This window comes from Solanum stenotomum, chromosome 2 (assembly GCF_019186545.1).
Source record: "Solanum stenotomum isolate F172 chromosome 2, ASM1918654v1, whole genome shotgun sequence".
NCBI classification, from domain to species: domain Eukaryota; kingdom Viridiplantae; phylum Streptophyta; class Magnoliopsida; order Solanales; family Solanaceae; genus Solanum; species Solanum stenotomum.
Window position 1 is genome coordinate 1,097,769 of NC_064283.1, and position 25,007 is coordinate 1,122,775.

At 35.3% G+C, this 25,007-nt stretch overlaps 4 protein-coding genes across 4 annotated transcripts; 2 read left to right on the forward strand and 2 right to left on the reverse strand.

Annotated features, from left to right (window-relative positions):
* Positions 1 to 230: 230 nt before the first annotated feature.
* Positions 231 to 4,376, forward strand: LOC125854368 (receptor protein kinase CLAVATA1). The gene is made up of 3 exons (XM_049533898.1): positions 231 to 1,103; positions 1,498 to 3,258; positions 3,844 to 4,376. The coding sequence occupies exons 1-3, from the start codon at positions 272 to 274 to the stop codon at positions 4,203 to 4,205; spliced, it is 2,955 nt and encodes a 984-aa protein (XP_049389855.1). The 5' UTR covers positions 231 to 271; the 3' UTR covers positions 4,206 to 4,376.
* Positions 4,377 to 5,833: 1,457 nt separating this feature from the next.
* On the reverse strand, positions 5,834 to 6,964 carry LOC125854621 (uncharacterized). The gene has a single exon (XM_049534206.1). It carries the CDS (start codon positions 6,962 to 6,964, stop codon positions 5,834 to 5,836), a length of 1,131 nt encoding a protein of 376 aa, XP_049390163.1.
* Positions 6,965 to 7,920: 956 nt separating this feature from the next.
* Positions 7,921 to 14,731, reverse strand: LOC125854372 (DEAD-box ATP-dependent RNA helicase 28). Its single transcript, XM_049533902.1, has 19 exons — positions 14,349 to 14,731; positions 13,984 to 14,172; positions 13,822 to 13,890; positions 13,614 to 13,720; positions 13,051 to 13,132; positions 12,767 to 12,940; positions 12,270 to 12,418; positions 12,061 to 12,156; positions 11,740 to 11,842; positions 11,597 to 11,659; positions 11,351 to 11,412; positions 11,012 to 11,108; positions 10,135 to 10,253; positions 10,010 to 10,052; positions 9,512 to 9,613; positions 9,178 to 9,279; positions 9,006 to 9,083; positions 8,558 to 8,829; positions 7,921 to 8,382 (listed from the first exon to the last, which is right to left on the reverse strand). Exons 1-19 carry the CDS (start codon positions 14,661 to 14,663, stop codon positions 8,367 to 8,369), a joined length of 2,238 nt encoding a protein of 745 aa, XP_049389859.1. The 5' UTR covers positions 14,664 to 14,731; the 3' UTR covers positions 7,921 to 8,366.
* Positions 14,732 to 18,783: 4,052 nt separating this feature from the next.
* LOC125854370 (endoplasmin homolog) lies at positions 18,784 to 24,634 on the forward strand. Its single transcript, XM_049533900.1, has 16 exons — positions 18,784 to 18,788; positions 19,197 to 19,306; positions 19,802 to 19,922; positions 20,013 to 20,166; positions 20,249 to 20,329; positions 20,431 to 20,542; positions 20,625 to 20,751; positions 20,837 to 20,975; positions 21,743 to 21,860; positions 22,148 to 22,347; positions 22,452 to 22,667; positions 22,795 to 22,960; positions 23,045 to 23,186; positions 23,275 to 23,425; positions 23,644 to 24,045; positions 24,140 to 24,634. The coding sequence occupies exons 2-16, from the start codon at positions 19,240 to 19,242 to the stop codon at positions 24,380 to 24,382; spliced, it is 2,439 nt and encodes an 812-aa protein (XP_049389857.1). The 5' UTR covers positions 18,784 to 18,788; positions 19,197 to 19,239; the 3' UTR covers positions 24,383 to 24,634.
* The last annotated feature ends 373 nt before the right edge of the window (positions 24,635 to 25,007 follow it).

Below are 25,007 nucleotides of genomic sequence, written 5' to 3' on the forward strand. Positions count from 1 at the left end.
GATTCCGTATCGTATTTAAATTTGAAAGCTCTGATTAAAATGGAGGAACAAAAAGTGTTACCTTATTATTATTTGGTAGAGATGGAGTATTTACCACGCCCTGTGGTATCTTCACTTTGTTTCCTAACACACAAATATTCAAAGCCAAAAAGTTAATTTTGATTCTCCTTCCACTTTGGCCAAATGCAACAGTACTAAATACTCAACACTTCAAATACCCGTAAACCTATCCTAAAATTTGTACAAACCAGACTGAACTAACAGTGTAACAATGTCACTCCCCAAAAAAATATCCCTTTTCCTCCAAATTTTCATCTTTTTGGTTTTCACTATTAATGCAAACTCTGATCTTGAAACCCTTTTGAAGCTCAAAGAATCCATGGTTGCTCCTGGAACTTCTGCACTTCTTGATTGGAACAACAACACAAATTACCCTTTTTCCCATTGTTCTTTTTCTGGTGTTACATGTAACAATAACTCTCATGTTATATCTATAAACATCACTAATGTTCCTCTATTTGGTACTATTCCACCTGAAATTGGTCTTTTACAAAATCTTGAAAATCTTATTATTTTTGGTGATAATATTACTGGTACACTCCCTTTAGAAATGTCACAACTTTCTTCTATTAAACATGTTAATCTTTCTTACAACAATTTTTCTGGTCCTTTTCCTAGAGAAATCTTGTTGGGGTTAATAAAGCTTGAATCTTTTGACATTTATAACAACAATTTCACTGGTGAACTTCCTATTGAGTTTGTAAAGTTGAAAAAGTTGGAAACTTTACATCTTGGTGGAAACTATTTTCATGGTGAAATACCAGAAGTTTATTCTCATATTGTAAGTTTAAAGTGGTTGCGTTTAGAGGGAAATTCACTTACTGGGAAAATACCAAAGAGTTTGGCTTTGTTACCAAATCTTGAAGAACTTAGATTGGGTTATTATAATAGTTATGAAGGGGGTATTCCATCTGAGTTTGGTAATATTAGTACACTTAAACTTCTTGATCTTGGAAATTGTAATCTTGATGGTGAAGTTCCTCCAAGTCTTGGAAATTTGAAGAAGTTGCATAGTTTGTTTCTACAAGTGAACAGACTTACAGGTATTCATGAACTCACTATTTGTTTAGTTATACAATCAAATCTCTCTCTAATAACGTCGTTTGTCTGAATATGTATTAGTTGACATGGTTAAATATTGTTATAGGAAACATATTTGTTACAAATCATTTTCCAAGACGTAAGACTGAACATCAAATTGTTTTAAAATACTCAATAGTAATAGTTGTTTCTTGAGTGACGTGCAAAGTCTAGAGAGAAAAACTGTGTTTATAGTGAAATGATGTAGAGTATTGAGTGTTAATAGAGAGGTTCTTGTGTAACATATATGTATATGTGCAAAATATTATGCATATAAAGTTTTGAAGTCATAATTCTGATAAATTTTGAATCTTGAATTCGTAAAATTTAAATCTTGGATTCGTTTATGATTTACAGGTCGCATACCTTCTGAACTATCTGGTTTAGAGAGTTTGATGTCATTTGATTTGTCTTTTAACCAACTGACCGGAGAAATACCAGAGAGTTTTGTGAAGTTGCAGAATTTGACATTGATTAACTTGTTTAAAAACAACTTGCATGGTCCAATTCCCCCGTTTATTGGTGACCTTCCAAATCTTGAAGTGTTGCAAATTTGGGGAAACAATTTTACTCTCGAATTACCCGAAAATCTTGGGCGTAACGGGAGGTTTTTGTTTCTTGATATTTCTGTTAATCATTTTACTGGAAGGATACCACCTGATTTGTGTAAAGGAGGGAAGTTGAAGACACTGATTCTAATGGAGAATTACTTCTTTGGTCCAATTCCTGAACAACTTGGTGAGTGCAAATCGCTTACTCGAATTCGCGTTAGGAAGAATTATTTAAATGGTACTATTCCAGCTGGTTTTTTCAAGTTACCTGCATTGGATATGCTTGAACTTGACAACAACTATTTCACTGGTGAGCTGCCAACGGAGATAAACGCGAATAATCTCACTAAACTTGTACTTTCCAACAACTGGATCACGGGGAACATTCCTCCGTCATTAGGGAACTTGAAGAATCTAGTCACTCTATCACTTGATATGAACAGATTGTCCGGTGAAATTCCTCAAGAAATTGCGAGTTTGAATAAACTCGTGACCATCAACTTGAGAGGCAACAATTTAACAGGTGAAATCCCGAGTTCAATTGCGCTTTGTTCAGAGCTAACATTGGTTGACTTGAGCAGAAATCAACTGGTTGGTGAAGTGCCAAAAGAAATCACCAAGTTAAATAGCTTGAACGCGCTGAACTTGTCAAGAAACCAACTGAGTGGCGCCATTCCTGGAGAAGTCGGAGTGATGAATGGCTTGACAGTTTTGGATCTTTCTTACAATGATCTTTCTGGAAGGAGACCGACCAACGGACAACTAAAGTTCTTCAATGACACTTATTTTGTAGGAAATCCAAAACTCTGTTCGCCTCATGCTACTTTTTGCCCGTCAGCTTCCAATTCACCACAAAACGCGCTCAAAATCCATGCTGGGAAGTTCACAACTACCCAATTGGTGATTACAATAATCATCTTAGTCACTGTTGCATTGCTGTTGGCAGTTACCGTGTTGTTCATCAAGAAGGAAAAGTTCAAGAATTCGAAACTTTGGAAGTTAACAGCATTCCAGAAACTTGATTTCAGAGCTGAGGATGTTTTGGAGTGTTTAAAAGAGGAGAACATAATTGGGAAAGGTGGAGCTGGCGTTGTGTACCGAGGGTCTATGTCAAATGGCATCGACGTTGCAATTAAGAAACTTGTAGGCCGAGGAACCGGACACCATGATCACGGATTCTCAGCTGAAATCCAAACACTAGGAAGGATCAGGCACAGAAACATCGTTCGATTACTAGGATATGTCTCAAACAAAGACACAAACTTGTTGTTGTACGAATACATGTCGAATGGGAGCTTAGGTGAAATGTTACATGGTGCCAAAGGAGCACATTTGAAATGGGAGACGAGGTACCGTATTGCTGTGGAAGCTGCAAAGGGATTGTGTTATTTGCACCATGATTGTTCGCCTTCGATTATTCATAGAGATGTCAAGTCCAATAATATTCTGCTGGATTCTGATTACGAGGCTCATGTTGCTGATTTTGGCCTAGCCAAATTCTTGCAGGATGCTGGTGCATCAGAGTGCATGTCCTCTATTGCTGGCTCATATGGTTACATTGCTCCAGGTAAACTAATACAGTTACAATATTTATCATATTTATACAATTATGAATTTCCGTATTAGTATTCTTTTATTGCTGGCTCATATGGTCATCATATTTATACAATTAGGTGGCATATAATGTAGTTACTGGTAAAATTTAATGATAATCTTAAAATGTGATACTAATTAACTTGCTCTAATAGATTAAATTACGATGATACTAATTAATCTTAAGCTATGTTGCTCAAACTCTTGAAAAATGTCAGTGGGGTACATGTCAGATCCTCAAAAAGTAATGCATTTTTGGAGGATTCGACGCGGGTGCAACATCATTTTTGAAGAATTCGAGTAAAATAGACCCTTAAGTCCTTTTATATACCTGTGTTATTGGTCAATATTTTCCTATTTCATGAAAGATACACTTCACTAACTTTTAGTACCAATTACCAAGACCTATGAACTTTTAGAATTTACTGAACTGGGGTTAAAAATAGTAGGTATTTAAAAGCTATGCTCCAGGACAAAATCTATTTAAAACTTTTGTCCAAAACATTGAATGTGCAATTAATGTTTTTCTGAGGTGCATTTTTGTTTGGATATGAAACAGAGTATGCATACACATTGAAAGTTGACCAAAAGAGTGATGTATACAGTTTTGGAGTTGTACTGTTGGAACTTATCACAGGTCACAAGCCAGTTGGTGAATTCGGAGACGGTGTAGATATAGTCAGATGGGTAAATAAAACAATGTCCGAATTATCTCAGCCGTCTGATGCAGCCTCAGTTTTAGCAGTTGTTGACTCGAGGCTACATAGTTACCCTCTTGCAAGTGTTATCAATTTGTTCAAGATTGCTATAATGTGTGTTGAAGAAGAGAGTTGTGCTAGGCCTACTATGAGGGAAGTTGTTCACATGCTTACAAATCTTCCTCAGTCTACTACTACTACTCCTACTCTCCTTGCCCTTTGAAATTGCGCGGATATCAAGTGTCTGGTTGAAAACTCGCGGAGTTTGATGCTGGGAACACAAGTCTCATGAGTCTATTCGGGTATGGGGAACAAAAAAATTGTGCAAGTAGAGATATGTATTTGAAATGTATTGCTTGTTTTTATATTTTTGAAGTTGTTGTAGGCAAGTTGTATAAAAAGGGGCATGAAAAAAAGAAACTAAAAAACTCCTTTAATTACTTATTATGGGTATTGTGTATAGTTATGTGGCCTTAGGAAATAAATTTCAAGATGGCAATTAGTCAGTATTTGCTTTTAATAACATGGCCTATGTAATGTTTTTAAGAGTTTGCGAAGTTAAAATTTGTTTTATAATGTGAATCTTACTATATAAGAGCCTTCTAGTAGAAATCTAGTTGCAGAACCAATCATGAATACAACGATAACAACATATCTAATGTAGTCAAGAATGAAGATAAAAATTGAACTTATAGTACTATACACAGGAAATGTACATATTGTAGTTAATTGCTGGTCAAAGTTAACAATCTAAAAAACTGAATAAAATAGCAAAGAGGTAATGAATTTATAGAGGTTGGGTATGGAGAAAATTCGGTTGGCCTTTCACTGCGGGCTCTTTACACCAGTTGTGGAAATCAAAAAAAAAAATTATAGAGCTTGTTTTATGTTTAATATTTATGTCCATCAACTAACCAAAGCAAGGACAAGGATATTTTTCTTTTTAAGTCCTTTGATTCGTGAACAAGTTATATTAATAATAGGATTATAATTATATGGAGATTATATCACGAGAATTAAATAATGATGAGACTTTTAAAAAAAAATAAATAAATTAATATATCAAACAAATCCGATTTGGAATTTTAAATTTAAGAACGGGTGACAAACACAAAATACTTGTTTAACATAACTTGTTGCGAACCAATATAGAGCATCAATCACTTAACTTGAATTCATATTTAACCAATACAAGTGAATTTTAGTAGTATATATCCAGCTAAAATATTAACTATACACAGAGTTGGAATGTGATTCAAAACGGAACTGTTAAAGGAAATACATACAAATCAACATCAGCAAGGTATTGCGCCATTGGCGGACACAATGCAGAGTTGCTTCCACTAATTGTGTCATTGTTGCTTCCTACATTTTCTTCCTCGACTCGCGCTTGGTTAGGTTTTCTTTGGAGCAGCCACGATTGATCATATCGTCGTCAAAGTCAAAATTATATCTTTGCAGACTTGGTGGATTCTTGTACTCATTTGTTGTGCTCTTCTGCTGCTGCACTTTGGAGGCTGGCCTCTTCCTTTTATTGCTACTTTGGGTACCTATGTTTGTTGAATGTCTCCTCTCCAATTGTTTAACTAAATCAGTCTTCCATCTTTTCTTCAACTCCGTGGTGCCTGAAATTGCATGCAATTGCTCTGTTTTTGGGGCAGAGCAACTTGTACAGTCTTCTTGATGGTCAAATAATGTTACATAAATTGAAACGGAGGAAATATTATTTAACAATTCCATAAGAAAGAGTATGAGTTCTTGTTAAATTAAGTAATAAATCATTGAAATGCTGCAAAACTATCAGACTTCCACTTTTTGGAATATCCTGCAAAACTATGTTGTTGATAGTTCTTAGAGAAGACGAGGCCATTGATGCCACTCGTAAGTAAAGAATAAGTAGTTTCCATCTCCGATTTCATACAAAAATTCCATAATATTCTTTTCCAAGTCATATGAAACAATGGTGCCATTTATTTTCAGATAAACGATGTGTGGATTAGCAGGATGAATATCCACACACATGACCGCGGCTTCTAAACCCAATGGAGGATTATTTCTTAATGCATCGATTAAATTTGCATCATATTTCCTGACCCATACTGCATCTGGACTACGAATATTGTTCTCAAGGCACCACATAGTAATCTTTCCCTCGTACAACGATGCATAACAGAGAACTCCACCCGATACTCCAAGATACCAAGGTTCCAAGGCATTCACTCGCAAAGCCCAGAAGTGCCTATTGACACTATCATAAAAAAGGATCTGTGCTCCGTGGTCAATCCAACAGAATACTCCATCGATTACCCCAGCTGATGCTAATTTCCTATAACATGAAAGACAGACTTTGATAGGTACATCTAGCGTGAGATAGATGGTAGTCCACACATTAGTCTCAGAAGAGAAGCTTTCAATTGTTACACTCGAACGAAGAAAATACCATATTTCATAACGAACTATAGTAAAGGAGATCACATCTTTTTCAGGGTCATCTACTTTACAATCAAATCCGATGGCTGCTACTTTCATACAGGATGTTTCAGTTACAGGGACGGAAAAATGCTGCCTCGTTGCAGGATTATAAACATAATAAACCCTCTGATTTGATCTTTTCTCAGCGATAAGAAGGAAACCATTAGAGGATGCAATAATATACAATCTCCTGCCAAGGAAATTGACTAACTCATCTAAACTACCATCAATCACTTCTGATGATGTTTTCCTCGACAAGTCTAAAAAACGAATTTCAGAGCCGATGACTCTACTTTGACAAAAGAAACCTATCATGTAAGGGTGAGGACTCCATCGTTGAGAACGACAACTATAAGCCAAAGATGGATCAGCAATACACTTCTGCCAATGCTTACTCACACGTATAAACCTTGCCAGAGATTTTGAAGGCAAACGATGTAATATTTCAATTATGATGTCCTCAGACAACTCAACTACGCTTTTATTTGACGATTTGCATAGACGTTTCATACCAGCAATCGTCTGAAAACAAGCATTTTAATTGTTAAGCTCAAAAGTTTCAACTTTATCTGTCAATTCAAGCAAAATACTGAATTATGAAACAAGTTATTTAACTAAAATACGAGACTCGGAGGAAATCATAACTCTCAATTCAATACAGAATAAACACAGAGGTCAAATTTACGTACACAATCACATTCAAAAATTCCCCAATAATCAATGGTGGAGCTAGGGTTTTCACTAAGACGAATCAAAATATAAATAAGTAATGACTCGAACAAACCAAACATAAAATATATTTTCGATGTTAAGATGAAAACCCTAGCTCCGCCTTTGCTTAGGAATCAGGTAGTCAAACAATTCCAAACTACCCTAGTTTCGTCTTCCACTTGCAAATTCAGGAAATTATAGTATTCTAAATCAATAGATTAAATAAAAGTCAGTACCTGAAGCAGAACCCTTTGTAGAGGGTTAATGAATAAATAGTAAAGAGGTATGAGTAAATAGTAGAGATGTAATGTATTCATGAATTTATAGAGGTCTGGTTGGGAGGGCCACACCCAAATGGGCCCAGGAGAAAATCTTGTTGACAGCACCATAGTCGAATGGGCTTTGTAGTGCGTGATTCAAATTTAATCACACTTCAATGTTGATTCTGAACACCAGCTGGTTTTTCTTTTCAAGTCGCAAACAACGTTAGGATCCCGAACAAGTTATATTAACATTAGGATTATAGAAATGTGGAGATTATATCACGAGAATTAAATGACTATGAAATTACAAAAAATGATTTTTGAATTACAATGCAGTTTAAATTTTGTTTTTATTTAAGAACGGGTGACAACACAAAGTACTTGTTTAATACAAAATCTCTAAACATTAATCACTTGACTGATTGCAGAATCCTGATTAGAAGTGCTAATAAAACAGTCTGTTAAAAGAACAAAAGAATATTCACAAGCAAATACACTAATTCAAAACTTATCTTTTTAATGAAAAACGACAAAATTGGAGAAAATTAGAATTCATTTTGGTGAAGATATTAGCAACAATATCGTAAATATTTGTCAAAATCGAATACATGTACAGATACATGGAGTAGTCCAAACAAAACAACTACAAATGAGATAAATACACTCCGCAAAACTGAAACTAAGAACTGGGACCTACTCATAAAATAAAGCTACAAGCTCAATATCAGCAACACTCTAAGAAGCTACTTGTCCTAGTTCAAGTCGGGGGCGAATTCTTCACACTAAATTGTGTCTTCCACAAGGGAATTTGACAAGTGAGATCTCGAGTAAGTGTTTACATAATCCACCTTTGTTATGAAGGGGTAGTCATGTTTGATGAGTCTACCTTGTTTCAGTAACTTGATTTCCAGTTCATTGTCATGGTGTATTGCAAGTGTTCACCTCCTCTTGTACCTGCACATTCAAATGATGTAAGAATATCCCGATACAGATATATGATTAGAGAGCTGGAGTCTACATCATTGTTGCCTTCAGACGTAGATTAAACTACTTTTCGAAAGCTAATAGAGGACTAGTTTATCTTCTAATAAACAATGATATGGGAGAAGTTTTTAAATTTGAGTCGTACCGTGACTTGCTCTTGAATGAGGACTTTTTCTTTCCACCGGCATGAAGTGATTTTCTTTGTTTTCTCTCACTCATATCATTTTGAAAAAGATCCTGCATTTCCTCTGTCTTGGATTCAGATGCTCTGCTTTTCGGTTTTGGTTTATTTCCAGCCTTCCTAACAATCTTGCCAGCATCAACTGCCTTGTTCACAGCCTTGACTGCTTTTGCACGACGATAAGCAAGATCAACTAGGGAAATTCCAGATTTCTCTTTCTTTGTTTTGTCTTTGCCCTGTTGTTATTGTTGCTGTTAGAATCAGTTGAACCAAACAAAAGGATGCAATATACAGAATGGAAAAGTATCAAATATAGATTGCTATATACGATGATGACCTGATAGTCTCTTATTTGAGATAACAGAAAATATGTAACAAGGTTGAAAATAAGTGAAGAAGAGGAGATGCTTACATCATCTAAGTCATCTTCATCTTCTAATTGCTCTCGAGCAGCCTCCAACTTCCTTCTTTTCTTCCTCGGCAGATTTTTCTATAATAATCAGCTCAACAATGAGAATGATAAATAGAAAATCAAACGGAATTTCTGTATTCAAATTACAAAAAGTACACAGGATCACTAGCACCTCTCGTTCTCGCTTCCTCTTTTCCTTCATCTTCAGGTCTTCTGCATGCTCGGCACTCATTACCTTGCTCTCAGAACCATTTTCTTTGGCTGCTGCGTTCTCCTGGAATGGCATTTGCATGTCAGCTAATATTTTAATCAAGCATTACAGCACAAGTTTTATTCAAAATATTATAATTCAAAAATATTTTAACTCAAGAGTTGTTCTTTGACAAAACCAAAAAGAGACTACAAGACTAACAAAACGAACAAGCATCATAAGTAACAGAACAGGATTTCATGCAATTATATAAAACGTCAATGCAGCCCAGATGTCCAACAAAGTGAAAAATCACCTTTGCTGCCTTTTGAACTAGCTTTTTCTCCTTTTCTGTGACAAACCATGTTCTTTTAGGACGTGAATAAATCTCATCCCTGTGGGCAATCATATTCTCTGCCTGCAAAGTCAAAACACCACGTCATCGTCATACTAAGCCATGCAACATTTATTTAATGAATTTCATCTTCTTCTTTTTATGACAAGGGAAACCCACAGCCGCTACCCTTTGGGTGCGCACAGGGTAAAACCCATGCAATAGCTTGCAAGCCACATAGGAGAGGTAACCCGCACTAGGCAAGCCCGGTGCGACGAGCTCGACCTAGAAGGCAAACCCCTTGCTTTCACTGGCAAGAGCTTTCGAACTTGAGACCTCCAACATGGAAGTTCCAAGCCCAAACCATTGGGCCACCCCAAAGGGTGAATTCATCTTTTAGAGGGAGGGTATCTTCAGACTTCTACAACATGAAGCAATTGTTGATCGTTGGGTTCCCCAACCTTTACTATAATACATTACCTTATTTGCTTCCATTTCAGCTTTTCTTAGTGCCATCTCTTCCCTAAGTAACCAAAATTTGAGTTGGTTAGTAAATAAATTTCAGTTATCAAATTCAGTACAAAGTTAAGGTGATGAAATAACACCTCTCTTCTTGCATAACTGCAGACACTTGATCCTCAAGCTGTTCAATCACTTGTGCCCACTTAGTTATAGATTGTTCTGCTACAATTCGACTCTTTAGCCTTGAACCAGCTCGTTTAACCTGTAACATTAATTTTTTGGAGGATGGGGGGATAAGTCTCGAAGCACATCTTTTTATATCAAGCAGCCAATAGAAAAATCTGGAGGTTGTGCATCTAGTTGGTTCTTCTACCAGATATTGCATAGACAGAAAAATGATTATTTTATTTTTAGACCAGCCTGACTGATAACCAAAACAATTGAGATTAAGTGAATGATCAATAAGCACATACTCTTAAAATAAAACTAAACACTTACTACGTTGCTTTAACCAGAGACTAAAAGAAAAGGATAATAGAACAAACATAATGAATACATCTAACCAACCAATGGTTCAAAAAACACAATTTCTTATTGATAGGTAAAATAGTGCCAAAGATGCAGTTTTATCTTAACTGATCTAAAATACATTTCCATAGAAAAAAATACAGATGGTTATGCAGGTACTGTATAGTCAGAGATGCAACTATTTTAATTTTAAACTGAAAAAGTACATCGTTTTTTATCAAATAAAGGAGTACCTAACTAACATGCTTGAGATTAAGTGAAAGATCAACATGGACTTATCTCCCAAAAAAGTAAAATAGAAAGAGTGCATTGCTGCTTTAGACAGAACTAAACAGATATGAGATACTAAACGCACCAAGCATCTAATTGGTCAATGATTTTGAACATACAATTCCCCACCAGTCGGAATGAAATGACTCGTAGACTAGGACAGATCAAGTGATTGAACAGGCACAGCTAAAAGATGTTTGAACAGAGTAGACGGACACTCACAATGGCTTTTAGAAGAGACCTATCATTATCTGTGACAAAGGTAACGGCATAACCTTCTCTACCAGCTCTAGCTGTCCGACCCACTCGATGAACGTAACTGCAAGGGAAAAGGAAATCAGGACTGCATGAAGTACGTGAAGAGTTTACTTGTACAAACTATCAGAATACATTTGTAGAAGTATAAACAAAAGAAGAAAAAGAATATAAGCATGTAAGCAGTAAAAACAAAATAAAAATAAAAATCATGAAGCCAGCAAAAGATAAGGCAAACAAAACATTATAAGCACAGCCATTAAGTGTCAGTAAAAACAGCATTTGCAAGAAGAGTTCCAACTTTACCTAGTAAGATCACGTGGGCACGCAAAATTTATAACAGTTTGAACACCAATAATGTCAAGTCCCTGAAAAAGGAAGAAAAAAAGAGTCAAGTAAAATAAGAGAAGCCAATTATATTTCTGCTCCGACAATAACAGCAAAAAAACAGATGTCAGCAGGACATAAAAGGGGAGCACTACGTAGTACATACTTTATACAACTTCATGCTTAGAATAATCATACAAAACCAATTGGATAGAATCATCTTACACGAGCTGCAACATCGGTTGCAATCAAAAAATCCACTTCCTGTCTTCTGAAAAGTTCCAAAGCCTACAAATATAAAAATTAGTAGAAAACTTCTCCACAGAATTATTCTTATGATTCCAGAAAACACACTTGATGGAACATACATCTAGACGCTGCGCTTGCGTAAGATTTCCATGTAGCTCAGCTGCTTTGAAACCAAGTAAACCAAATATAATTTTCAACCGATGAGCTGCTAGCTTTGTACCACTGTCAAGATAACCACAGAATTTAGCCTTCTGGACAAAAAGATAAGGCAAGTGGAAGTCTAGAAGATACAATCAAAGAAGAGAAATTATGTTGCAGTGTCCTACAATTATCAAGAGGCATACCCTGAAAGATAATCTATGTTATAGGGCATGAAATGGACAACACGATATACTATACCACAATAGAAAATGCTATTTTAGATACAGCTAGCTGAAAACCTGAAAACAATCACTTTGGAAGTGAAGGTCTTGGTGCACAATGCAAGGAGAACAGCTTCATGATTTCCTTCACGCATGCGCCGTATTCTAACTACCCTGTAGACAATGTTTCATCAGCTATCATACTTAAGAACTTAACAATTGAGATTACATTTAAGAAAAAATGGAAACAAATATTAATTGTAAAGTAGAACTTGCTGATGCCTTACTCTTCAGTCAGTGTTGCAGGCCGTTTCGTAGATGGATCAGCTGACAGGCGCAAGGGTTTATTCAGTGAGAGATTGATGAGCTCATCAACTTCCTCAGTCATTGTCGCAGAAAACAGCATGGTCTGTCTCCGCTTTGGACACAATCTAACCTGTATATAACCCCAGACATATTATTTACAAACCCCCCACCAGAACAAAAACAATTATTGGCAGAAGTGAAAGGAACTTCTGGACATCCTTTTCTATATATATTAAACAGTCAATGAGGTAATATTCTATACCTTGAAGGTTTTTATAGTAAATGAAACTACTTAAAAAATTCCTTGCAGAATAGAAGGTATAGCTTAGCATTAGAGTCGAAGTTTATTGAAATTTGAAACAAGTACAATTATGTTATTTATTAAGATAGTTATGATTTCATAAGCATACACAACACAAACTTGTCACACAGCTACCTTTGTTCTATAGAAAATGAAACCACAATGTTGAAGACATACCAGCTCACGAATTTCAGCACTGAAACCCAGCTCCAGTAGACGATCGGCCTCATCAAGAATCAATACTGCAAGATCATCCAAATCAACTGACATGGAGTTTCGTAGATGATCTATCATACGTCCTGGAGTGGCCACGACAATATCAGGCATTGTTCTCAAGGCTGCCTCTTGCACCTGAAATAGAGCACGACATTCCCATAATTGTTGGAAGCAGTAGCCGAGATACAAACTCAACCCAACCTTCAAGCTTTCCCTAGGAAGGATCAGGAAAGAGCTAAGCATACCTTGGTTGACAGACCACCAACAACCAGACAACATCTGACATCTGGCATAAATTGGGCAAGTTTACCTATCATACTATGAACCCTGGATAGCACAATTAAGACAGCAAAGTCAATAACTATTAGGGTTTGAGAAGAATCAATGACATACAATACAAAAGAAAAGGTAGTAGCTTGTATATAAATTAGAGGCAAGGATAGAATATAATTTTCATTCAAGGGGCAAACAAATCCATCTCTAAATTTGTACTAATAAAATTACAAGTTTGGACATAGAAAGCTTATATAATCATTGAAGAAATCAATGTTAACTGTATTCCTGGATGGAATTTCATTTTGTCAGAAAATGTATCCGCAATCTGGAACCCAAATAAGTTCTTATTCAATCAGTTCAGGCATCAGGTGCAAAATCTTAATAGTTTCAGTTGCACCAAAAAAGGGACCTGCTTTGGCACACAGGTAGTGGAAACACCAGAAAATATAATGAATGAGAACAGAACAAGGTTGAGAAAAAGCAGCATTCATGACTCTCGCACACATTTTTTAGAAGAGAAAAGGAAACTTACTGAACAGCCAACTCTCTTGTTGGAGTTAGAATAAGAACTCTAATTGCAGGCCTATTTTTTGGACGGTACAACAGTCTCTCCAGTGTTGGTAAGGCAAAAGCAGCTGTCTGAAGAGACAAATGGATAAAAGGAGCATAAATCAAAACATAACCAACTAAGACAACTAGCTAAATATAAGTACATTGGATCTAACATCACAAGATTGTACCTTTCCAGATCCTGTTATAGCACTACCACATATATCTCGACCGGTTAAAGCCAATGGAATGCAGGCCGCCTACATAGAAGTACTACACATTAATACAAGAGTAGAGATGCAGACAATGTTCATGGTAATAAATTACATTCAAAGTCTGCCAAGGAGAGACACCTGAATTGGGGTAGGCTTACTGTAACCCAATGCTTCACAAGCCCGAAGCAACGGCCTTGAGATATGGAGCTCAATAAACGAATTTGCATGAAATGTAACTCCTTCTGATGAGGCAAAAAATGGCTTCTTTTCAGCAACATGAGTATCTACATCATCATCACCATCCTCATCATCGGGTCTGTACTCTTCCTGAAATTATCCAAGGAATTAACCAACTAAGCTTCTAATATTGCCAATAACATAATCAGAACAAATTAAAGTTCAACAATAAAAATTCTAACTTTTCGAACAAATTAAAGCTCTCTATCACTGATATTCAGTAAAAAGCCTAAATTTTATATTAGAGCAACTGTAAGCAGTTTTACCTGGCGGTGAGGTTCTGAATCGTCGGAATCGGAATCTTCCTCGATTGGTTTAGCTATAGGAGCAGAGAGTTGTTGACGAGCTTTTGATATTTTGAAATCAATTGAAGTTGTTCTACGGTGGCTGTGTTCATCAGCGACGGATTCAGAGTAAGAAGAGAAGTCCCATGGAGATTGCGGCTTCTTATTCGTTCGAGGTTTGGGGTCGGCATCTTCATTATCTTCATCCACTTCATGTTCTTCTTCTTCACTGTCATCATTCTCCTCATATTCAACTTCTTCATCGCTGGGTTGTTCAAACGAGAAATCGGTAGCCATTGATACCAGAATGACTGCTGATTGTTGATTTTGTGAGGGTTTAAGAATTTGTGTTTTGAGTTGCAGGGTTTTACAAATTCGTATAACCTAGACATCGATATATTATTAATTTTATTAAACGTCGAAACTCCCCCTTATAGTTTGTTGAATCATGGAATAGCCTCTCTAACTTTTGAATACGACACTCCCTAACCTTATAATTAAAAAAGTTTTAGAAAAAGTATTATGGAGATTTAAAAAATATATTAGGGATAATGATTTTGGCTAATTTTGACTTATAAAGACTTTATTTATAAGCATATTTGGTTGTTAACAAACATCAAAATAGATCAAAAAAATGGTTATAAATGAGTTCGACTAACTTATAAGCTTAGTCAATGACCTTTTATGTGTAATTATCTATTGTCTTCACTAATATAAATCCATGACACAAATAATCTATTAAATGGTAAGAGTTCTCTACTAAAATAAAATGGTCACATAACTTGATTTTGTTTGTTTGATGCACATATATACTATGGAGAATAACTTAAATTTGATTTTTTTTAATCTTCTTAAAGATCAAACTCATTAGATGCAAATTTCATAAAACTATTAAGAAACCTTAGTGCTATGTCAATTAAGTGTAGTCGTTTCTCTTATGTCTTGGTGATTATCGAAAATTAGTTTGCATACGCGTGTTTGGTTCATTAGTTCTAGGGAAAAGCAGATAAGACGCGGTATTGGGACTAGTGATGTACGAATTACGAAAGCGCTGTTTTCATCCCACTAGAAATATGGCAATACAATAAGGACAACGGGGAAGGGAAAAGAAAGGAAAGCACTGACCTATATTCGCAGCTTTAGGGGTACAGTTCTAAAAAGCCTATTCCTAGAAGATGCTTCAACCCCGTTAAGTTTTAGCTGGCCATCACGGTCCAATAAAGATTTCCAATTTCGATTTGGAATTGTTGAGCAGTAAGTTAAAGATAACCTCCTTTGAAGTACCCTGTGTGGATCCGGGGGCTGCTTCTGTGCTGGCTTTGCTAGCTTGCATGACTGGCTGTAAGAGTGCAAGTAAAATACCAAAGAGAGTTATTCATGTTCAAGAAAACTTTAAGGAAAACTATTTAACTAGATATACATCATTATAATATGTATTAATTTTATCTCTACTTTTAAGCAATTACATGTATTATCACTCTTAATATTTTATACCATGTATTTTAAAAGATACAATCAAATAAACACATCCCTTAAAATTAGGATTTATTAATACCATATTTGGAGTAAAATTCATTGAGATCAATCACTCATATAATAAACAAATCAAATACATTTAATGATTAAGTATATATCAGATACATAGAAGAAGCATCATATAAATAAAAGAATAGTCTAGATACATATAATGAACAGATCAGATACACAAAAATTCAAATTTTTAAACATTTTTCGGAGAAGGGTCTAAAATGTCCCTTAAGTATTTGAATTGGTACAAAAGTACAATCCATCCACCTTTCGACTTAAAATACCCCTGTCGTCCACCTCCCTTGATCTTAATCCTTTGGCTCATATTTGCCCTTAAATTTAATAGCTTCCTTAAAGTAAAATTATTAAATATTTATCTATTAATTTGCTTAATGTGATTGGTCCAAATTTAAACTCTTCTCAAATAGATAATAAAAATCATATTTTAAAAATTTTATTTTTTTATAAAGCCACATATGATTCATATTTTGACCTAATACATTTGAAAATAATATTTAAAAAATAAGTAATTTCATGATATCTTCCTATTGACCTATTTCTAATCAATCCCCAACTTATTATAACGAAACTCAAGTCATAAATGAGGATCCAACTAAAATTCATACTCACCCCGCCTGATTGTCCATCTAAAAAATAAATAAATTATATTAATATAAAATTTTCTATCAATTATCCAAATGTCTTGATCTTTTTTTTTTATTTCTATGGTGGGATGAGGCTGGGGATAAGAGAAATAATTATTTTTATTCTTTTAACGGAAAAGGGTCAAAATTGCCCCTGAACTATGCGAAATAGACCACTTATACCCTCCATTACATTTTGGGATCAAAAATACCCCCGCAGTTATCCCAGGAGACCACAAATATCCTCAAGAGTTAACACCCCAATTTTTTAGTGATGTGGCAAGCCACATGGAACTAATCCCTCCACCTGAGCATTGCCAACTACGATTCACTACAAAAAAACTTGACTTTTAGTGGCGACAAAGTCGCCACAAAATCCCAAAATATTGCCACTAAAGGTTATGAGTGATTTTTAGTGGCGACTAAGGCTCAAACAACCATTCGCTAGTAAAACCTATTTTTTCAACAAAAAAATATGATAATTAATTTTCGATTGCGACCTAATTTTCTAAAATAAATAACTTGCAATATCCATATTAAAAACATCCACTATTATTACGAAAAATAATCAAAATTACTTCTCGATTCAAATCTCCTACTATATATATATATAATGCATCATTGTACATTTTATACATTTACATATGACATAAAAATAACATATAGTGTCTTCAAACTCCTACTTAATCGATATCATATTTGGTTTTTAAAAAACAATAAAGAAAAAAACACAAAATTAGAATTTAATGTTAAAAACTTTTAGTGACGATTTTCTGGGCTTTTGTGGCGACTGTTGTTGCCGCTAAAGGTATAGTTCTTTTGTAGTGAATCTTAGTTGGCAACGCTTAGGTGGAAGGATTAGTCCCAATTGGCTTGCCACGTCAACAAAAATTTGGGGTTTTAACTCTTGAGAGTATTTGTGGTCTCTTAGGATAACAGCAGGGCATTTTTTATCCCAAAATGTAACGAAGGGTATAAATGATTTATTTCATATAGTTCGGGGGCAATTTTGACCCTTTTCCGTTCTTTTAATTTGAATTTTGGGTACACACAAAAGAAAAAATGCAATATTCATACATATTTGCTTAATCAAATCATCTTTTATTGAACTAATTATTTCTATATGAATGCGTCGTTATTTTCCTACTTTTTCTCTCTTGTTTGCCATAAATTGAAAAAAATAAAATTTAAAATGGTGAAAAAGATCCAAATAGAAAAAAAATTAAAGAGATAAGAAGTGGTGTCGGGTGCGTAGAGAGTAGATGCCTAATCTCTTTTTTAGTTTTAATCTACTATGAAATTCAAAATAAAGTCAATCATGTGAGTTTATATATTAAGTAATTTCAAATTATTTTAATAGAAAATGGCCTAAAATGCCCTTAAACAATGAGATTTGGTACAATATTGCCCTTCATCCACCTTATGAGCATGATCCATTAGACATAAGGGTATTTTTGAGCCAAAAGGTGGACGGCAACGGTATTTTAAGACCGAAAAATGGATGAAGGGTAATTTTGTACCAATTCAAATACTTGAGGGGTATTTTAGGCCCTTATCCGAATATTTATTTTAGGAGCCATAGATATACTCCAAAGATGTTATATGCGTGATATCCTTATTAATTTATGTTTTTCAGTTACATTCATTATTTGAATACACTTAATTACACGTATCTGATTAATTAGCATATATTCGAGACACATGTATTAGTTATATTCCTTATTTAGATATAGTTAATCATATGTATGTGATTAATATGTATCTGGACATGTTAGATACGTGTATTCGAAGTGCGAATTATGATAGGCTTTGTAGTAGTGCAAACTCATGAGAAAGAAGGTAATTAACTCTTAAACTAGTGAGATTTGTGTTGTTTACGCAAATCTTAATTTATCTGTTGCCACTTTTATAGATATAGGGATAAATTTTTTTTAGATTTATCCGTATAATTACAAAGAAATAAATTATTAATTAACATATTTTAACAAGTGAAATATCTGACTTTATTACTCTTAATTATATAATTCGTTCTCGAATTTACTTTAATTGAAATAGTCAACAATGAAAATAGTGAATACATTTGTCATTCAATTCAATAAGGCTACAATTTTATTTTATTTTTTGAAACTCTAAGATAATCAATAACCACTACACAATATCTATAACAATTTATGCCCTTGAATTAACACTTTGGAATGAACACTTTATACACACTAGATAAATCTTTTAATGTATTATACCTTGTAAATCACATCAAAAATATAAACCGCATTACGCAAACTCCACGAAAACTACTACAAATTTAAATTTACTGATAAAAGTTAGGAATACATAGGTCAATGTGAAAGCGAAAAATAATAAACGTAAGATTTGGGGTCGTCGTTCGAGTCTTCGATTGAAGCTTTGGAAATTTCCAGTTATCCACGTCCGCTGAAGTAAGAAGAACCAATTAAAATCCGCCACGTAATCACAAACTCCACCATACCCGTCCGATCATCCACGCTGGCAACATTGGTCCAATCAGAGCGTAAGATCTCGTGGTGGTACTTGACACATCATTCCTGGGGCCCACCTACTGAAGCTCACTATATAAACAGTCTCCGGATATGAAGCATAACTCCAGATCAACACTCTACTTTGAACGCTGCTTGTAAAATTTTCGGCCGGCGAGCTCTAAAGTTGAAATTCCGGTAACGGAGACAATGAGGAAGTGGACGATCCCGTTCGTCCTGTTTCTGTTGTGCCTGATTTTTCTTGTTCCAGATCAAGGTGAGTTAGGATTTATATCTTCCTTAATTTAAGCTTTCTGATGTATTTTATGCTCGTATGAACTTCATTTTGGAAGATTAGGGCTTTTTCCATTAGTCGGATATTTCGCCAGTGTCGGATGATTTATTTTTATGTTGCGAGTAGATATATCGCGTTGAGATCTTACAGAACTCTACTGAAATGACTGCAATTTTTTGTGAAAATGCTTATATTATGACTTGCCTTAAGAATGATGTGAATTTTTTTATCAAACTGCTGAGATTTTGTGTGTTGAATAGTCACATAGGGTAGAGATCTTAAGGAATATTATAGATGCTTAGATGAATGCTGCTAGATCCAGCACTCTGTGAGTAGATTGTATTGGATTTCTTAGTTTTAGCTGTTTCAGTTTAACAATTTTGTGAGGCTTTTATTGATCTGGTGTTGCTTGATATTTGGTTCATGATACTTGTTATGTGATTTGCTTACATAGAAATGTGTGGTTGTACTTGATAGGTCGAAAGATACAGGCAAATGCAGAAGCTGATTCTGATGCACCAGTAGATCCACCAAAGGTTGAGGAGAAGTTTGGTGCTGTTCCTAATGGTTTATCGACTGATTCTGATGTGGCTAAAAGGTTAGTGAACGGCTTTTAATTCATTTCATCTGTTTACTGTGGTTTCATTTGTTCATTCAATATTAAGTACTGTGTTATTACGTGATTTAGGGAAGCTGAGTCTATGTCAAGGAAAACTCTCCGAGCTAGTGCGGAGAAGTTTGAGTTCCAGGCTGAGGTCTCTCGGCTTATGGACATCCTTATCAACTCTCTCTACAGTAACAAGGACATATTTTTGAGGGAGCTGATTTCAAATGCTTCTGATGTAAGTGTGCATTCTGTTTTTATTGTCTGTTCCACATGATCTGTAGAACTTTTGTTCTGAATTTTTTTGCTGTATGATTCAGGCACTGGACAAGATTAGGTTCCTTGCACTCACTGACAAGGAGGTTCTTGGTGAAGGTGATAACACTAAGCTTGAGATTCAGGTTAGTGATTCGTATCATATTGAATTACTCAATCTTTGTTCCTTGCGCGTTGAGAATTTCTTTTTGAGCTCCTTTAATTGTGGCTATTTCATGGATTGCAGATTAAACTCGATAAAGAAAAGAAAATTCTTTCCATTCGCGACAGAGGTGTTGGAATGACTAAGGAGGATCTAAGAAAGAATTTGGGAACCATAGCTAAATCTGGAACTTCAGGTACTTTCTTATTCTTGACGTCATGTCCACGTAGTTGTCTTGAGATTGTGGACTTCTATTTACAGTTATTATTGCTATACAGCTTTTGTCGAGAAGATGCAGACAAGTGGTGACCTTAACCTGATTGGACAATTTGGTGTCGGGTTTTACTCTGTGTATCTTGTGGCTGACTATGTTGAAGTCATCAGCAAGCACAATGACGATAAACAGTATGTTTGGAGTGAATGCATTTGTTTTCTTTATGATTGAAAGTTACTGGTGATGTAATACTTGCCTGTTAATATCTGTGTACAGATATGTCTGGGAATCAAAGGCTGATGGGGCATTTGCCATTTCTGAAGATACATGGAATGAACCTCTTGGTCGTGGAACTGAAATTAGACTGCATCTAAGAGATGAAGCAGGTGAATATTTGGATGAGCTCAAACTAAAGGTGAGTAGACAGAGATGCATACTGAAGGAAAATTTCTCCATATATTGTTAACTAATGGGTACATGTCACAGTTTTCATCTTTTATGAGTCATCACTCATCAATAATCCCCTTATTATCTTTTCTGATGGCTCTTGTATCAGGAATAGTAGGTCATGAGTTTATATACTGCTGTAATAGTTTGAAATAAATAATCTCGACTTTGACATGACTTAAAATGCATCTCTTCTATTGGTCCTCCTTTGAAATCTGAACACACAGTTTTAAAACTTTTTTTCTTAAACAACTCAACCAAACTGTATTTTGCTACTACTTACACCTTATCATTTTTGTCAAGTTTAGCAAAAGTACATAGTCTAACAATATAGTAAGGGGTCAATCATGCTCCTTAAGTCTTGGGTCATGATGAGTAAATGGTTTTACTTATGGCTGATGGTAAATTTTCATTTTTTGAATTGAACAAAAGTACCCTGATACTTTGGGATGTTTCTGTTTTTGAATTTTTTATTTGTGCTGTTGTATCTTGGAGTTATGACACAGTTAGCCCCTTCTAGACAGGGAAAAAAGAACCCTGATTTCTGCTGCCATTACCCTCTATTGGATTCATTTATAAATGAATTGGCAATAACTTTAGCTTTCTTACTGTGAAATTTGGTCTATGTTATTGCTAGCTTCGGGTTTATCATATTTATGAAATACTATATTATGCTTTAAGGTTACTCCCGTTTCGACTCTTGAAGTGGCTTAATCTATTGTGCCATGATTTCAGGAATTGGTCAAGAAATATTCTGAATTCATCAACTTCCCTATAAATTTATGGGCAAGCAAAGAGGTTGAGAAGGAAGTTCCTGCCGATGAGGACGAGTCAATTGATGAAGAGGAAACATGTATGATTCTCCTATCTTAACTTGCCAAGTACTGTTTGTGTTATTTATAAAAGAAGGATTGTTTCAGTGTTAATCCGAGTCTGAATGCAGCATGCTTGTTGAATGAGCTGTTCCATCCTTCTTTTTCTTTATGTATGAAGAACAGAGGGGTGAGGACTGGTGAAAACTGTCAAAGTAAACATAATAAGAGTAGGAAAAGAGGAAAAAAAAATCTGCTCCCTCATTTCCCATCTTTTTCACTTTTTCTTCTCAGTCAGTGGTCTTATGTCTGCCAATGTTGTGAACAGCTGAAAGCAGTTCTTCTGAGGAAGAGGGAGAAGAAGAAGATGCAGAGAAGGCCGAAGATGAGAAAAAGCCTAAAACTAAGACAGTGAAGGAAACCACATATGAGTGGGAGCTTTTAAATGACATGAAAGCTATATGGCTTCGAAGCCCAAAGGAAGTGACAGATGAAGAATATAATAAGTTCTATCACTCTCTGGCAAAGGTAAATGTTCATAAATTTCCTTCTAATGCAAATGTGGTTCGGGACTTAAAAGTTTCTTAACCATTGTTTTCCATTCGCTGAAAATCTATTTGTTATTTTACCAGGACTTCAGTGAAGATAAACCCATGGCGTGGAGTCACTTCAATGCTGAAGGTGATGTAGAGTTCAAGGCTGTTCTATTCATCCCTCCTAAAGCCCCTCATGATTTGTATGAGAGCTACTACAACACAAAGCAATCCAATTTGAAGTTATATGTCAGACGGGTTTTCATCTCAGATGAATTTAATGAATTGTTGCCCAAGTACTTGAATTTCCTAATGGTAATTTTAGTTCATCTAACACTTCACTGGCATTATAACAAAACCATCCCGATCTTCTACTACATATCTGATTCTATTAAAACTTATGTCTGAGTTTTAACACTGATTGTGGTGACATTTATGCCAGGGTCTTGTTGATTCTGACACCTTACCCCTCAATGTCTCAAGAGAAATGCTTCAGCAGCACAGCAGTTTGAAGACAATTAAGAAAAAACTCATCCGTAAGGCCCTTGACATGATCCGCAAACTTGCCGAAGAGGATCCGGATGAAACTAATGACAAGGAGAAGAGAGGTCTAATTCATATTCCTAAATTTGAAATTGTCTTATTTACTAGAAGTATCAAATTCTCATTCTTGGGTATGTATGACATTACAGATGTTGAAGAGTCCAGTGAGGAAAATGAGAAGAAAGGTCAATATGCCAAATTCTGGAATGAATTTGGAAAGTCGATAAAGCTTGGTATTATAGAAGATGCAACTAACAGAAACCGCTTAGCTAAACTTCTCCGATTTGAGACGTATGCTCTCTTCTTTTCCTGCCTTGTCCTATACTTGATCGGTTTGTTTTCAGTTATTGATTTGTTGGTTTAATGTGCACAATTACAGCACCAAATCAGATGGTAAATTAACTTCACTAGACCAATACATCTCAAGAATGAAATCAAGTCAAAAGGATATCTTCTACATCACTGGAGCCAGCAAAGAACAGTTGGAGAAATCTCCCTTCCTTGAAAGGCTTAATAAGAAAGACTATGAGGTATGACTTCAATTTCAATTTCAACGATCAAAAATGAATTCTGTTTCAGTATAGCTGAAGAGATAACCTTGTTTTTGTGCCAATGCTGTGTTCCAAAATTACTAGTGATATCATAATTTTAGAGAACTATTCATAAATGTTTTAATTCTCATTTATATACATTCATAAAGTCTAGCCATAAAAACTCGTTCTCTAAATTGCCTTCTCTCACTTTGTAGGTCATATTGTTGACCGATCCCGTAGATGAATACCTCATGCAATATCTTATGGACTATGAGGACAAAAAGTTCCAGAATGTGTCTAAAGAGGGATTAAAGCTTAAGGACTCGAAAACCAAAGAGCTCAAGGAGTCATTCAAGGGGCTAACTAAGTGGTGGAAGACTACTCTTGCTAGTGACAACGTTGAAGATGTCAAGATAAGCAACCGTTTGGCCGACACCCCTTGTGTAGTGGTAACATCAAAATACGGATGGAGTGCATATATGGAGAAAATAATGCATTCACAAACCCTGTCAGATGCAAGCAAGCAGGCATACATGCGTGGTAAAAGGGTGCTTGAAATCAATCCTAGGCACCCAATTATCAAGGCACTTCGGGAGAGAGTAGTAACAGACCCAGAGGTACGTCGTGCAGCCGTGCTCTATCTTTTGTCAAATTCTAACTTAAGAGTTTCATGGAGTTTATATCTGACTGATTTATTTTGTTGCTTTACAGGATGAGAGTGTGAAGCTGACAGCAAAACTTATATACCAAACAGCTTTAATGGAGAGTGGCTTCGATCTTAGTGATCCGAAGGATTTTGCCTCCCACATCTACAGCTCAGTTAAGAGCAGTCTAAACATTAGCCCTGATGCAACAGTTGAGGAAGAAGAAGACGAAGCTGAAGAACCTGAGGTTGAAACCAAGGCCGACGAGGAGTCAGCATCCGAAGACTCTGAACTCAAGGATGAGCTATAGATATCCCAAGAAATGTTCCCTTTTCCCGGAAACAACACGTTGTTGTGCTATGTTTCTCAACACGTGAAGAATGTAGGAATAGTTTAGTTCACAATTTAAACTTAAAGAATTTTGTCAGTCTTGCATTATCCTTGTTTTAGTGTATGAGTTTGTCGGTCCGTGTAACAAATCTGGAAGGTCTTGTTTTTCCTAATTGGAACTGGTAAAAGCTCTAGTTTTCTAAGGAAACCAACTTTTAACGTATTACAATTGTTTTTCTTTCTAAATTTTACTGGAAAATAACTAGTGCTTGACCATTATTTGATACTGTCAAATCAAAAATTAAATTATGATTAAAATGAATCAGAAATTATAATATGTACATTATAATATGTACAAAATGTATGAATTGTGTATAGTATTAATTATACTAAATATATAGCATATACTATACATAATCAATGTATATTTTAATCACATTAATAAACTAGTTGATCGAACAATATATATTCATAACTTTCCGATGCTTTATATGCGATGGTCCTGTCATTCGACGAGGCGTCAGGTTTAGCTCATTGCTTCTGCGTAGGGGTGTACATGACCGGGTTGGTTCGGGTTTTTCAAATATCAAATCAAACCATTTGAG